Genomic DNA, 17,638 nt, shown 5'->3' on the forward strand with positions numbered 1-17,638 from the left:
GAGGTATACGTACCTCCCCAATGAAAAACATATTTTGAGTTGTGCCTGCTATACTTGCTAATCTATTTTTCATTGATCAAATGTCCTGAAGCGCCTTATCCAGGTACTGATGCATGAGCAACCCATAGGGGTTTTGATTTGTGACACCTATACTCCCTAATCTATCTATTTGATTAAATATCTTGATACACCTTATCCAGGTACTGATGCATGAGCACCCTATTAGGGCTTTTAAGTTGTACACCCTTTACTCCCTAATCTATTTCTCTTTGATCAAATGTTCCGTAGTACTTTTATCTAGGTCATTCAGGTCCTGGTTTAGTAGCTTATAGCTCATTCAAATCTTGGACCCTTGTGACACGCATTTGGATTATTTGCCATTGATAAACTGTGCAGATGGATGAATGCAACTGGTTCAGCCCATCATATATAAAGTCACTGTTTTGCATGGGTTATCATATTTTGCATGAGGACATGAAAAAATGAAAACATTACTGATTTTTGGGGGATTTTTTTTTGTAATCAATCCTGAAGATGTGATGATGAAATCTCTTGTAACATCATGTGATCTGGGGCATAGTATTAGCTTTAAAGGTATTCCAGATTTCTGATGCATTTCTTGGAACAATAAATTATAACAGAATCTGGAACAACAATACAAACAGTAACAAAAATAAACATTGGGTGACACAGAAGATGAAATAAAGGAAGAATCAATCTGATTAAAATCAGATCTCCACAGTCCTCTATGGGGACCTAATGGATAATGATAAGAGTAATTTATTGTTGACCTTGTAGTTCACCAATCAGATCACAGTTTTCAAATTTCTAAAAGTGACACAGGTCATTTGGAACATACTGTTACTAATGAATATGCTTCCAAAGATGAAATGCAACACTTTTTTGGATAGGCTGCTAAAAATAAGCTGACAGTGAATTCCAGAGATCACCAAAACATTAACTTTTATTGGCAACTGTCAGATCTCCATGTTGGACTGTGGAGATCAAATATTTATCAGATTGATAAAGATCTAAATGCATTTAAAGAAACAAGGTTAAAATGCTTTACTGTTTTTGACAAGTTCCTAATAGCTTTCTTCAAAAGGTTTGATTATTACTTTGCTAGAAAGATACTGCTATGATTACATGAATCTATTTCATCATTGTAGCAAAACAAAAAAATGATTAAAAGGCAGTGTCATTCTTTTTGAAAGATGTTTTTCAACTGATTCAGCAAGTGGAAGAAAAATTTACAGCATTGAATTTAATTAAAATATTAAGATTTCCTTGTGTTGACCTCAGTAAAATCACACACTCTATGTTTTCTCCCATTTTTATCTGGAATGATAGTCACTATTTCCATTCTGACCTTTGTATGAGCACTATACAGGAAGCTCTGGGCAAGTTTGATTATAAGCAACATTCGAGTATTTTTGTAGGTGATATTGCATGTAATTGGATGAGCATGTGAACACCCAAGACGCCATACTTGTGATCAGTTATAAGATTTTGGCATGTTCATTTAGATCAGAAAGACTTTGTTTTGGTCAGTATGATTTTAAGTGAGATCCATTCAAATTAATGAGGATCCAGGTTGATCATATTGAGGGAATCAAACCAGGAATTATCCTGTCAAAAATCCAGTCCCTTGATATCTGTGCCACCACAGTTAATGTATGTGGGATCTTATTGTGTGTGAATTTACATTCACAAACTGATACATTTCTACTACCCATGTGACCAAGAACAGGTCCACTTGGGCCTCTTGTTACAAATTATACCAGAATGCCACTAAATAGTTTTCTATAACATATGTAATCTATGGCATGGAAGAAATCTTCACAGAAAGTATACTACTTGCCTAGATTTCTACTTCAGTTTCTTGTATTTGGCTATAAAACAGATGTCATGCAGGTGATTATTTATCTTGTTTATTGGGTCTTTTATCCCTTGATCCAGAATATGTTTTGGGTTAGACACAAATGACCTTACGTCAGCACTTAGGGACAGTGAGTTTCACCAACCCTAATGTTATGGATGGGTTATATCAAGTTGCATGTGCCACACTGATTGTTTTTCCTTTTTTTGATTACAAGTGTGTAATGAGCAGCACACTGGAAACCAGTCTAGTCTATTTACATGTTGTCGAGTCAACCTGATGGTGTGACCCCTCCCCCGTTTCAGATTCTCCAATTTTATTCCTTTAAACTTTTTACATTTTTTACAGTTAATTTTGTTGTATTTCATGACAAGAGCCACGAAATAATGACTGTCATTTTTTATCTTATTTTTACATTTTCTGCAAGGAATGCAGCTTTAAGAAATGGATGTCCTGTTTTAAAGTTGATAGAACAGGACTGTTCAAGTCTTCATTTTTAGAAACGAAATATCTTATTTTTGGACGAGTTCTTAATATATGTAGATCATTGACATCGTTTGGATAGGTATTTACATACCATGATCTTGAAGTCTGATATCGAAAACATCAAAAATATCTTGACATGTTATAATTTCTTGAAAAATTACTTTGATAGATTTTTTTATAAGCAAAAAAAGGACTTTAATATATCCATGAAATACATGCATCAACCTTTCAGGAAAGCAAGCATGCAAAACCATATTGTTGTCAAGGAAGTGACATCTGTGGTTTTCATAATAGTTTGAGATCTATAGGCTGGACACTGAGTTAAATGATTTGGTAAAACTAATGCTCCCAGAAATTTCCATATTGTTTTAAATTATGTAATCAAAGTAAAAATTTATTTATCCACAAATCTTTTCTTGGTATAAGCTTCTTTTTTTAAACAGACCGAAATGACACTCGACTGTTAATATTTCCTTGGATAGTTATTGTTGTTTTTGTTGTGGGTTTAACACCATTTTTAGTATATGATATGCAATATGTGTAGCCAGTATATTGGGTGGAGGAAGAAAATGGAAGAACCTTGGTAAGAACCACCATCCCATGGGAAGCTACTGACTAGCTTTCTCACATACCCATATTGACTGAGCCAGAGACTCCAACTCACATGGACGGAGGTGAGATGTCTGATCTGTAAAAGCAGGTGCCTTGGAGCATTTTGGGGCCCATCTTGGGATGGAAAACTAAATAGAACACAGGACAATCATTAGCCAAAATAATAAAAGCTGGATTTTGTTCACATTATTTGGTAGAAATCTTGATGCATTCTTTTCAACCTTAGTAAAACTGTATGCCTAACAAATTTGAGTAGACATCGAGCCATCTTTATTTATATGTTCTTACAATGAAATGAAAGGATTTGCTTCTCATGATCCTTGCGATAATATTTATGTTGACATTTGTTTTATTGTTGCAGGAATTCGTGAATACTGCTGCAAATTGTGTAGTTACAAGGGTGTAACTCAGTCAGATTTGAATCGCCACATGAAATCTCAAATCCATGGACTAAAGTCCCGCAATGAATGTCCACATTGTGGAGAGGGATTTGTTACTTCAAAGAATTTGGAAAAACATTTGGATGGTAACTGTATTATCAAAGTACAGCAGCAACAGAATGGAATTGTTTGTCCTTGAAAATGTAGTGAAGTTGTCTCCGCTTATCCAGTGAAAGAGATTGTCACTTCTGAAGAACCATTTTGGTTGAGTTTTTAAGCACAAAAAATTATTTGTAATTTTAGAAGAAAAACAACTTTATCAGCATTCATAAAATGAAGATGGAATGAATTTAGCCAATGAATTTAACCAAAGATTTTTAAATTAATAAATTAGGATGATTTTTAAAGAAGGGAAAGTAAAATGATCTTTGCATGTCGTTTTGCCTCCCTAGATTTATCTCCCTTTTAGTTTTTAGTACTTTATGGAGGTGTAGAGCCATGTTTAATGCCAAGAACATCTAGGACATAAAAAGCGTAATGTACAATTTTCCTCACAATATACTGTAGTGTATATCGGGTATTCATGAATATTTACCTCTATCAGAAGTTTATTTTATTTGTGTATACCTCATTTCTGCTTCATGTCACATCTGCATTCATGTACACTGCATACACATGTGCAACTTGGCAAATGGTCATTGTATTCATTATATAACCATCTTTTGAGTCTGTGATCATAAGAATTCCAGTTGTTTTTATTTTACCTCAGAGGTGTTTAAACTTATCTTGAAATGTAGTTAGTTTTTAAAAAAAATTGTAACAGATGCATGGCAAAGAAGACTATGGGTTATCATTTCTCTTTTTTGGTTTTATTGATCTGAATTTCTTATACAATGTTAAGTTTGCCAAAAGGAATTAAAGTTTGATTTAGCAGGTTCCTAAATGTTTGTCAGTTCCTTATCCATAGGAAAATGAAAGTATGTGATACCTGTTTTGATTTACATTTCCCTGAGGATGACCATTTTATACCCTATGTACTCTCTTATAAGTCGAGTCTAAATGCAAACAGTATAGACCCTAACCTTTTATGGCATGATGTACCAGCAGATTAGGGTCTTGCTCTTTGTTCTGCTGATTATTTAAAGTGTATAGACCCAGATTCACCAGTGCATTATTTGACAACAGATCTAGATCAGTGCAATTTGGACTTGTACAGTAGTAATCCTTTGTTGTAATTGTCCTCTTGCAAATTGGAGAATGTTTGCCAGTAATTAGCTTGATATTTTCTTGAAGATCTGTCATTGTAAAAGAAAGTGATTATAAAAGAAATTATGGCTTACAGAGGACTTTTATGTATGTGGTGAAAATTTCATTAAAATTAGAGAAGAGTTACTGAAGGTATTAAATCTGTGAATTGTTTAGCAGATATAGCCAATTTCAGTTCAACTGTTTGACCAGACCAGCATGGAGAGTTTTGGTAAACACACATGGTTAGAATGTTTGTTATGCTGGTTATTGACTGGCACTGCACATGGCCAAGATGTCTGTTATATTTTAACAAAGTACAAGATCTGCATTTATTCCAGTTTTCAAAAATGTGTATCAGTTACACACAGAAATAAATGGATAGTAAGGGTCGGTGTATTGGTGGGTCCAAGAAAAGATGGGGAAACGTTATTCAAGATCTGTTTATCAACTGTTGAATTTAAAAGTTTTAGATATAGTCTATCAGATTGTTTTTAAGGTTGTAAACAATTCTGTTTCATTAATTGTTCACCACATGCCAAAACTAAGGATCCATATCATTTTGAGTAATATGTATAAATTTGATGTCACTGTATAAAAAGATGTGTATAATTCCTGCATATAATAGTGTTGCATTTACCAGATTTTATAGTTCAATGTTTTATCAATCTACCTAATCATTTAATTAAGCAGATGTATTTTTATTTTTGTATAATTTCATTTGTTTTACTAGTTATATATATGTAGATAGAAGACTAACATTTTGGGTGATTCTGGGTAATGATTAATACTCATTTTGTGATTTAGTTTCACATTTTGTTATTTAGTTTCACATTTTAGTTTAATTCATCAAACGTATTGTATCATTAGCTGCTGTAGTCCCATTTTATGTTGGTGTAATTTTTCATTGCTAATTCTTTGCTTCTCCTCATTTCATTGACTCATTCTTTAGATGAAGAGAGCTTAAGAAATATCCAGTGTGAATAAAGACCAAGATCTACTTTAAAGTACAAGTCACATGGGTCATGTATGTGCATTTACTCATTCAAAATTAAATATAAATTGTTCTTTTAAAATTTAACAATAATTTTCTTTTACCAAAGTCTAATCAATCCTGATTATCACGACATTCAGTCTGGATTGTTGTTGTTGTAGGGTTTAATGCCATTTTTCAGCACAAGATAGGCTATACATGGCGGCCAGTATAATTGGTGGAGGAAGAACCACCGACCCACGAGAAGTTACTGGCAGGCTTTCTCACATACCCACATAAGCCGAGCCTGAGACTCAAACTCACGCATAACAGTGATCTGTAACAGTGAGCGCTTTAGACCACTCAGCCAGGTCCGGATTTTACTAGATCACACCTTTAAGTTCATTTCGTTTAAAAATGTATATGTGCTTTAACGTTGAATTTGCCAAATGCACCTCTTGTGGTGTCTAAATAATGAACTTCCAAAGGAATATGGATGTATACAAATCCAAATGAAGTGAATACCTGCCATTTAAAGATATCTAGAATTGAATTCTACAAAATTACACCCATTACTGAAATAGTCGGTGTTGAATGCCTACATGACCCGTGTGACTTGTACTTTAATAGATCTGATGGGGACAGTATGTTTGATGGGGACAGTATGTTCTTATGACCTTTTGATTCTCTGATCAAATCACAGCTTTCAAATTTCTGAAAGTGAATAACATCATTTTGAATATATTCTTAATGATGATAACCGACACCAAATCAGTAACGCTGTGTGATAGGTTACTAAAAATAAGTGAATCAGATGCTAAAAAGATCACTAGAACATTGAACTTGGCCGGCGCCAGTCAAATCTTAAGTATGTTGGAGATCTTTGCTTTTTATCTGATTGAGTAATGTTAGTTTGATAACCTCCAATAGCTTTTCATTTATTGAAATAACTGCATAGCATTCCTAATTTACATTTTAATGAAATGCTCACCTAATGCTGTGTTTTTAACTTGTCTTCAATTACAACAACATTATCAAATCTTACAACCTTTACTTTGTCTATTTACTTTGCTATAATTGTAAACAATTTTTATTTGGGAATTTTAAATTGTCTTATTTGTAATTTCTTACATGAAACAAAACGATAAAAATTACTTGGCATGGTTTGGTTAACCATTGAATTCTATAAAACTAATGTATAGAACAAGCTACCTCCACAGGTCAGATTTTTAATAGAATGTAAATGATAATATATTGTAAATACTCTTAGATGTATATCTAATATACTCCTGTAAATACTCTTGGGTAGTACATGTATTTTACTGTTTCATTCATTATATATAAATCTATGTATATACATAGTGTACAATTTTCATACATTTAGAACAGAATGTTCACACAGAAAACAAAACATTGTTGCATCTTAAAATTCAGTTGTGTTTTTTAATATTCCTGTCCAGGATGGATGGCAGTGTTTCCATTCCAATGTAGAATACCTGGATTATTATTAAAAAAATTAAAAATTACTTGAAGAAAAGGATGACATCTTACACTGATGTCCAGAAATAAATGACAGATTTGATTGAAATGATGTGCATAAAGGGAGCATCATCATAAAGAGAGTTCCGAAGGACTGTTGAAGAACTACATTGCTTATTGCAAGTTGGAGGACACTTTCATGATGGCTTAACAAATATAAATCGAATTGGTCAGCAAATAAAGACTTATAAGTCTCAGTTAATTGATATGAAGCAAGTGCCTTTATATCTTTCCTTCCCCCCTCAAGTACCTCAATCTTGGTATTTTAAATCTATTGTTCTTCAGATACATTTGTTATGCTTGATTGATCAGACTTGAAATTGCAATAGCTGAATAAGACTCGCAAGCCAATTAGGAAAATACATGGAGTGGATCAAACTGACAGGTAAACGGTATTCCACTGCTTGCATCGACAGTTTGAGTAGTTGAGGGGGTGAGGTTACTTGGAATTCAGCCATGTGCAAGGATGTATCAGTCATAAACATATCCTGCATTACCAACGCCTCAAATATGACAATGCTGGAGGGGTTAACTAAATAATGATTGGGGAATCCCAAAGTATCATTAGTGTAAAATACGAGGGTAGCTGATATAATTTAAGATCAGTTCACTATAGCAATTTGTACTTTTTGTACCCCATTGTTTTGTTTTTTTTGTTCATTAATGATATTGTCAGCTTTCTTGGTTGCTAGTTCACCCTCTGGCATTAACATTGTTAGTTGGTTTGCTGGTTATGATGAAGTCAACCTATGAGAAAATACATTCCCATGTAACTCCTGAGTAAATTCTACCAACAACATCCTGGACAAGTAAATTCCTCGAATGGACTCCTGTTCTTGCAAATGTTGCATAGCCTGAAACCAGGCCTTTAAATTTATAACTTTCTGTTTTACCGAGCAAGATAATTTTCAAGTGGCCAGTCACATATCCATATTTATTAGAAACCCATTTATTATTACGTGCTGGATCTGGTGATCAGTTTAGATCAGACACCCAGACTCAAAACTACATGAGTGCCTACTGCTTTGACATGTGCTACTAGATATTCTTATATGCAATGAATCTGACTTAAAAATCCCATTTCTTTCTGAATTTCATTCATACAGTGCAGCTAGAAAGTTTCAAAAAGGGGTATGTAATAAATACAGAACCACATGTTTTATACAGTCCGAAAATGGACTCATTTAATATGGCAAATATAAATATGTATTGTGAAGAAGTCCAAGTTAATATTTCCAGCTAATTAACTCTCCACCTCTCTTATTAAACTTTACAATGAAATACAAATCTGAAATTCATATGGCTGTGGGAAAGGAAAACTCGGAAATTCATGTCACTGTAGAAAAGTAAATTTTGCAAAGTGAAATTGAAGGCCTAGAAAACCTGTAGCTCCTGAGGTAATTAAACAGAAACTTGTATTTAAAAAATTCCACATTTGTAACAGCAGGAATACAATCAGTATGTTCTTTCTCCAGACAGTAAATTGATTTTATTTTTTTAATTTGCTTATGTTTGTAAAGTAAGTGTGATAGTGAAAATATAGAAGTTTTTGTGGTGGTGGTAAAGACTAGCAATTCCATGTATAGTTAAAGGATTTTTTGATGTAATAGACTTTCTGCCCTATTATATATTACACCTTTTCTCTAAATCAAACCCACTAAATCTTTAAATGAAAAGTAAACATTGATATCAATACTGATATCATCATCAATCCATTAATGGAAGAGGTCATTGGGGCACCACAGTTGACTTGACTACAAATTCTTTCCATCTTTCCCTTTTCTCTACTGCCCTTTGGGAATCTCCAGATTCCATGCCTGTCCACGCCTTAATGTTTTCTTCCCGCCTCTTTTTCTGTCTGCCTCTTCTTCCCTTGCACTGTGCCTTGCAATATTGTTTTTGCCAGTCCAGATGATCTTGAGACTTGACCATACCACTTCAGTTCATGCTTTTTTACAGTGGTCAAGAGGTTTTCATAGGATCCAATGGCTCGCTGGATCCAGTTGTTGACTTCTTCGTTGGTTACATGGTCAATGTATGAGATGCCCAAGATCTTGCAGTAGCATCTCATTTTGAAGGTTTGAATCCTTTGTAGACCTGATGTGAGCATCCATATTTCACAAGAATGCAGAAAGATAGGTATGACAATCTAGCACATCAGCCTTATTTTGGAACCAAAAGCAACATTGGTATCTTGCCATAATGGCCTCGACCTCATTATTGCTGCTGTCATCTTGGCAATTCTGTAAATTAGTTCTGGTTTGGAGCCCTCATCTGTGATAATTGATCCCAAGTACTTGAAGCTTGTGACTCTTTCCAGCTTCTGTCCACTGACCTTTATTTCTGCACTAATGCCGTTTGTTTTGTTTGTCATCAGTTTTTTTTTCTGTGCTAATCTCCATACCATATGCTGTGGAGGTTGTCTCGAGGTACTCGACCATATCAACCATTTTATTTTTCGTCTCCTGTTAAACCATTAATATCATCTGCAGAGCGAAGGATGGTCATGGTGATTGTTCTTCCTCCTATGCAAGGCATCCTCCATGATACTTTCCAGGAATCAGTATCAATATACCAATATCAGTATCACTCATTTACATAAATATTTTTGTTTTACATAAAAGATTACTTGAACATTAAATGGATACATGAATACTTCAAATTTTATTAAGAAATTTCTTGCACTTAGTGCATCTTCTTTTTTTTTTTTAGCTCACCTGTCCCTGATTGTGGTTATTTATGCATCTGTCAATTGCTTTTTACCACTCAGAATGCCATATTTCTGATCGGAAATGACCAGACTTCACTATGGGTGTCATCACTGCCTTGGACAATTTTCCTTAGAAGAAAGATGCAGAACGATAAACAGTTGCAAGCAATATCAGTTAGAGAAAGAAGAATAGACTTTCTTTGGGAATGGGGGGTGGGGGTGAAATTGCTACATAATAAAAAGATTCTACTTATTGTTGATAGGTTTGTATCTTTTAAGTTTTTCACACATCTGTTAACAGAAGCCAATGTTTTTATTTAGGGTAGGATGAATAAATTTAGCATAAGTATGAGTGTTGATTGATTTGTTAAGTTTTCATATTTTGTAAATGCAATGTGATGCAGTATTATATGTGTTATTGTGATAGAAAAGGTAGTTATAATAAAAGATGAATAGATATATCAAAGGAAGAATACTCTTCCTGTGTAAGAAATGTTTATTTTGTTGGTTCATTCTAATAAAGATCAAGGATTCATCTTGAAACCATGGAACCAAAAATGCTAAAGAAAAATTAGGTAAATGACTTTGTCATACGAGCTGAACAAAAATCTAATTGTTCTGCTTTACCTCAGTTACCTTATTCTTAATTATCTACCATGGATTAAAACGTGTGCATACATTTTCTGTTCACTTCAGCATTACAGCATGGCAGTGTATTTCTCATGACTTGTTTTGTGTTATTGCATGTCATTCATTTAACATCAACAAATTTCAATTTTTTTGCAACATATGTCATGTCACAATATTATATCTAGTTTAATTATAGAATCCCAACAAATGTATTTAACAGATATTACTACACTTGTTTTATGTTTTGTTGAACAACAAGAATCTAAGCGAATTTTTTGTGATAGACTCACTACTTTCTGCAGTACTATATGAAATTAAACAGAATTTGTTAATTTCAATGTTTTTTTCTAACCCAGGCTCATATATTACATAGATCATTAAATTGTTTCATCAATTTGATAAGAAACTTGCACTCAACAGAGTTTGGTCCACTGTTCACAATATAATTGCTCATATCCATGAAACTCCAGTAAATGTTCACTAAATTTCTTACATAGGGAGAGCATAATAGTCGTGTATAGTTAGAAAATTTACCTAGAATAGCTACAAGTATGTTTTGATATACTATTAATCACATAGTTTATAAGCAAACTATTCAACCATTTTGTTTTGTTTTAATCTTGTCTTCTAATTAACTGACTTAAGATCTGTGTAACTTTGAATTATGTTTTATTTTACTCAAAAGTGCACGTGTACGAGAGATTTAGCAGAATGTTCATCCATCTTATATCTTTGTAAATATAACTCTTTGTTTCGATCTAGGTTAGAATTCATTTTTCATTTCTTATTATACAGAACACCATTATCACACAACCAAAGTCAGCTGGCTGTAAATCGGTGTAATAGACTTAGAATTATAGATGAATTATTGTCAGTTGTAAGAATTTGATACATAAATCAGAATTTAAGCGCAGGAGTCGCTCACATCTCTATAATGAACAAATTAAAATTTGCATTAAAGTTATCTCTTCAGAGTTTAGTAGGTATACCAACATCAATTCCAACATGAATTTGACATTTTGTGATGAAAAGAATCCAACTCAATCATACTGGTGAAAGAAGAACCCTGGGAAGAGCTACCAACCTATTGGAAACTACTCGCAAGCTTTCTCATGAACCCACACTGGCTGAGCCAGAGAATCTTGGATGCGTGAGGTCGTGGATTTGATCCCCGGCCAAGTCATACCAAAGACTTACAAAAATGGTACTAACTGCTCCTTGCTTGGTGTTCAGCATTAAGAGGTTAGTGTTAAGACCGCTCACCCTGGTGTCAGGATAATGTGACTGGGTGGGGACATCATGCCACATGTCTGCAACTTGATGCCCCATTGCTAGACATCACTATAAACTGTCACACTGCAGATATCGTAGGGATATGACTGAAAAATTGTTAAAGCTATGTTAAAAATCCAAATCAGACACACACAAGCCAGAGACTCGATACCCATGCAGACAAAAGAGAGATATCAGTGACCTGTAAAGGCAAATACCATAGACAAATCAGCCATCCAGAGACCCAGCTTTTGTGTAGTCAAGGTCTTGTAATCATTTTAATTTGGTTAAGTACTTTTTTAGAAAACATTAAGATGTACCAACTTGATGTTGTGTAACACTACTGTGGTATTTAACACTTGTCTCGTGGATAGAGTAATGTATTTACTCCTGTGTAACATGCACCCTGATGTAATCAGCATGCACTTGGATCTCTCAGGTCTCAAAAAATTTTCAATTAACTACTTGTCCTTCCTTTATTTATGATCTTGAAATTTTTATTACAACACTTTATCCATTTGGTCACTTGCCCTTCTTAAGTTGACCAGTTGTAAACACAAACAGATGAGTGGAATTTTTGCAGTATGATAAAGTAACAATACATCAAAGTCATCTCAACTACAGGTGACTAGAAGCCAATAGCATAAACCCAGATACTGGTGTAAAACTCCAATCTGTTTTATATTTATGTAACAGGATATCAAATACTTGTACTCTGGATTTTGGTATATGCTGTTTGTGGGAAGTCCACTCAATCAGTGGGCAGAGCATTAGACTCCTAATCCAATGGTCATGAGATCAATACCCACCCAGGACGGCCATGACAGTTTCTTTATGAAAGGCCCTTGGCTTCTATTTCGGCGTAATATTGCCAGTATCATGTTAAAAGTGCCAATTAATCCAGCCAACCATACCGTTTGCATTTGGATGTATATTACATACAGTAGGGAACTGTTTACAGTGTATTAAATAAATTCAGATATGTAAAGTTTGATGGAAAACATGTTTGTATTTGGATGAAGACTATACACAGATAAACACATTAGGTACCTCACTTGCTTTTAAAATACCTCAACCTTATCTTCAGACCTCATAACAGTGCTGAATGTCAAATTGGCACTTTTACCTCCTCCGATAAATTATCATACCATCTTCCTCTTCCTTGACATTTTCCGTTTAGAGTAAATCGTTAGGTAGTGTTTTTAAATCCATAGTACATTTGTCTCGCCAATTTTGCAGCTGTGTGATTGCATGAATTTTTAATTCATTGATCTTCTCACCATGTTTATTTGCTCAGATTTATTCAGGCTAGCTAAGAAAATTTCATGCACATTTTTAATGTTGCTTTGATTTTTGATCTTCCTTATAGTTTCTTTCTACAATATCAAGAAGGATTGCATATTGAGTATTTAAAAGATTTGTATTGTTTTACAAAAGCAAGTTTTAAAATGAAAACGTTATTTATTCCTTAATTTCTGGTTTCCATAGAAATAAATAGGAGCATGCAGCGACAACATGCTTTTTTTTAAACACCGTTACTACATTATGTTACAGAAGAACAGGCTAGAAATGATATTGAGGCAGTTTAGAAATCCAGAGATGCTGGCACGAGTTATAAATTTATAATTCAATCAACATAATAGACTAATAAATTTCATACACAGTGATGAAATAAATGTCATAGAATGACTTTTGTGCAGAGAGAATGCTTGTAATGGATCCATTAGAACTGATGAGTCTTGTGTAATTATTCTTGTCCATATGTCAGTTTCTTTGCCTTAATGAATGTAAGTGTTTAACCCAATTGTGAAATTTAAGTATGCTACCATATGTACTTGCTTGTAAGTTGAGATCAATCTGCCTTTCCATATTTGCCCTCACAGGGTTTTTCAGGAGTAATCAGTGAAACAAATTGGACCCTGACATTCTGGAGCAGACAGCAGATCAGGGTCTGTTGGGGGTTTTTTTTGTTGCAGTTGGATGCCATTTGTAAGCAAGTATATTTTGTTACCTGTATTGTTTAAGAAAATGTTAAGTAATTTGTTTTATTCAGTTTTGGGACCAATGTTAGATAATGCACGAATATGTCAGATTTACAGGTGCTTTTACTGTCAAGTTAATTGTATTACCATTATTGCCGCTTGCTGAATGTTCTCGTGATGTTTTCAGGTAGTTTTGAATCTAAATCATTTGCTGCATTTTAAGTCTAGTTTCACCTGTAAGAAATTTTGTTGGTATGTTTTTTCCCTCATTGTTGGTGTAGAGTGTAAATTAGTTTTTATAATAATTTTAAATTAGATTCTAATTACAGTTACAGAAGGAAACGAGAAAATTCCAAAACCCATCATAATTGTTATGACCATTAACACTAGCACCATCAAAAAATCTTGATTTCTGAGCAAAGTAGTTAGATCATATAATATTTGTTGTACATTTAAATTTATGAATTTATGTGTTATGAACTCAAATTCTTTAAGAATCAACATCTTTGTTTTTTCAAACTACTTCTGGGGTGGGAGTCCTTGTATAAAAATACACATGATGTACTTTTAATGCAATAGTAGTATTTTTAATGGTGATGGATTCACTGCAGTCATCTCAACCATTTGACAAGTAGTTTTAATATAGTAATGATAATCATTGCATTTTCTTTAATTTAAAAAAAACCTGGGGGGAAAAAAAATGTAGATTTTTAAGTTATTGCCTTTGGGCAGATAATATTGCATATAATTTTCAAGGACCAATGGAAATGCTCTGAAAATTGGTATTTGAAAGTACATGTCCTATGAATGTAATGATACAGAATATTCGTTTCCCATATTACCCTTTTCTTACGTGTTCAGGAAAAAACACGAATGCACTGGTAGAAATATACAGAGGGTGATTGTATACAGTAATCAGTAATGTAAAAAAAATATGTGTTAAGAAGTAGTACTGTACAAGGGTCATGTCATTTTTTTTAAAACCTATATTTGCCAAAAATTATTTATAGATGAAAATGTAATTGGGGGAGAAAATGTGTAGTAAACCTTGGGAACATTCAATCAAGTACATTTAAAATCATGTGCCAATCAGATTGTGTTTCGGGTGTTCCATTTTTATTGTTGAATTTTTGCATTATCAGGTGCTTTTGTGACATCAGCCGTACTCGAGCGTTTGAATTTTAGGTTTTTCTTTCAGTACAGAGATTTTTCCTTTTAAATACCAGTTGTAGGTGTTTCTTAAATAGATTATGTGTCAGTAGTATTCACTTACCCTCCAATTTCTTTGTACCCCATTACAAATTGTAAAAATGGAAAAGCATTAAGGATTTTTAAAAAATGCACAGAACTTATTCCTTTCACTCTTCAATTTTTCATTTCTAAGCTGATGGCTGCCAAGCAATTTTAAACCTAGCAGAAACTGTTGTTGTAAACAACCAGAATGACTGCTCACTGTCCTTTTTCTGATGTCTAGAACAGTCCATTTTCAGCAAAAACAGCTGTCTGCTTCCAGTATTTGCAACGTCTAATTTTAATATTTCTATAAAGAATTCAACAAACTAAAAAAACTCTTATGTATTCTAAAGAATGTAACTTCCAAGTTATAGAAATTATTAGGAAATTATTTAGAACTTATTGAAGACAGAACTACATCACATCTCCCACACAAATATGGCATGGTGTTAGTAACAAAAAAAAAACATTTGGTTTGAAACGTGCATAAGATGGCAATGTTAGGGACTCCCCAGATGACATTTGGGTCAGAAATTATAAATTGATTAATTGATTGATGTAGTTTTGTGCATTTTTTTATACCCTTGATGTCCTTTGCTTATAAAATCAGTAGGGGTTACAAACAAATGGGAGAGTAAATGAATACTATAGTAATTGATAATGTAGGTGTGGTACATATATTATGTATGTACCCAATTGTAGGTGTTTGGTACTTGCATCATATACCTAGTTTATGTACCTAGTAACCGATCATGTAAAAGTAAATGCAATAAGATAGGGTTTGCTGTGTGCAGACAATGCCAGATGAAATGGAAAAAGACGTTTACCTATGGCGCTTTGCTCTCTGGATGAAAAAATTTCCACTCCAAATGTTTGCACTCTGCAAAAGCTATATTATCCTTATATCCATTACAGTACTTCTTGTAGTAAAGATGAAGGATCCATCTCCTATTTATTCTCCTTATTTATAACAAATTATCATTTTGCAAAACATCTGTAATCAGTAATAATGAACAACACAGACATGTACAGTGTAACTATTCTCAAATGGGCACACACATGCTCCTCTGAAGACTGGTTGCATGTAAATGTAAGTACAGTTCGGCCACCCTTTCACTATAATTCATATTTTATTATCCTGGCCAGCACTAAATAATGGCCACAAATTTGGTCCCTGAAGTGTTGGGTTTAGTGAAGTTCTTACACTGAATTGCCAAATTATCCTTTGTTACATGCATCAAGCTTTGAAAATCATAGACCTTAATTTGCTCTTGAAAAATGTACCAGCACACCATGGTCTATACCATTTATCATTAATACTAGCATGTAAGTTGTGTCCAACTTCAGTCTGCATAGACACTTGATCTGCTGACACATTATGTGCCAGCATTTTTGGGTCTATGCAGTTTGGAGTTAGATCCAACTTCCACATGAAAATATGACACTTTTGATTCATAAGTAGATAGAAAAGTGTAGATTAGCTTGTACCTTTTTTGCCAGATTTTTATCTACACTAGTATCAGTTGTGTGCCGTCATACTTACAGGTATGGGTACTGTTTGATCTCTTAAGTTGGCAAGTTTTAGCGGTGACTGACAAGCTATTGAATAGACTGCAGCAAAACAAGTCAACTCAAGACTGACAGGTTATGCACAATAACTTGATTATTATATATTCTTATTTATAATCAGTATCAGGTACTTTATTTCTTTACTGTTCGTAACAATGACAAGTATTCAAATAGATTCTTTTTATTCTTCAACGTCACTTATAATTCATGGCACACATGAACACATTGGGCGTGTTGGATGATGTTATGATGTGTCTTTATGTGTATCATTGATGATTACGTATATGGGGAAATGTTTAGTTATCTCTTATGTCTAAATGGGACAGAATCGGAGTATATAATAATAATAAAGCAAATGTGGTATTATAATCTTAGTGTTATGCCCTCTGTACACAGTCTCTCTACTTACTACCTCCTCTCCAAAGCCAGTGATTACCGATGTCCTCATAATAAACAGTACATGTAATGGCAAATAAAATATTATAATGTATCCGAAAGTCTTGTGTGTTCTCTTTCCTTTTTTGTGGGTTTGTACCAGAACTTCAAGAATAAACCTACATCCATATGAGGTCGTTCATGTAAGGAAGCTGTCTATGCACACTGTTTCGGATGTTAAGAGCTGAAAAAAAGTGCATAACATTGATTCCAATTTTAATTTATTGTTGAATGGAAAGAGATATTCTGGTTGAAAAAAATTATTGTGGTCCTGCTGACCAAAATCCAAAACATGGGATAAGGACATTAATTATGTAGTCCATGTTGGTACAGTTTTCCTTGCTCAAAGGTATCGCCCTTGGAAATTTTTCTTTTGCCTAATGTATAGGTCCAGGAGGCAGAGTAGCGTGTGTCTCTGCAGATCACCTGTCTACATGAGTTCAGTCCTGGCTTGATCAGCATGGGAATGTGAGAAAGCTTGCCGTTCACTTCCCATGGGTCATTGGTTGTTCCCTGGTTCTTCCATCAAATATATTGGTTCCCATATATAGCCTATTGTGTGCTGAATAATGGCATTAAGCCCTACAAAACCACACAAATTTTACTTTTTCTTCACAAATGAAACCAATGCAGAATATCGAAAAGTTACCCTAACAAAATTTAGTCGGAGAGACAAAACTGAAACTAATACTG

General features: G+C 33.8%; 1 protein-coding gene across 1 annotated transcript in view; it reads left to right on the plus strand.

Moving 5' to 3' along the window:
- Window positions 1–17,000, plus strand: part of LOC149770946 (uncharacterized) — a 64,130-nt gene extending 47,130 nt beyond the window's left edge. The window contains exon 8 of the mRNA XM_089948950.1: window positions 3,339–17,000. Coding sequence (XP_089805076.1) covers window positions 3,339–3,556 — 218 coding nt within the window. The 3' untranslated portion in view covers window positions 3,557–17,000. The remainder of the gene's footprint in view (window positions 1–3,338) is intronic.
- The last annotated feature ends 638 nt before the right edge of the window (window positions 17,001–17,638 follow it).

This window comes from Sinohyriopsis cumingii, unplaced genomic scaffold (genome assembly GCF_028554795.1).
Source record: "Sinohyriopsis cumingii isolate HCF-2022 unplaced genomic scaffold, ASM2855479v2 utg002197l, whole genome shotgun sequence".
NCBI classification, from domain to species: Eukaryota; Metazoa; Mollusca; class Bivalvia; order Unionida; family Unionidae; genus Sinohyriopsis; species Sinohyriopsis cumingii.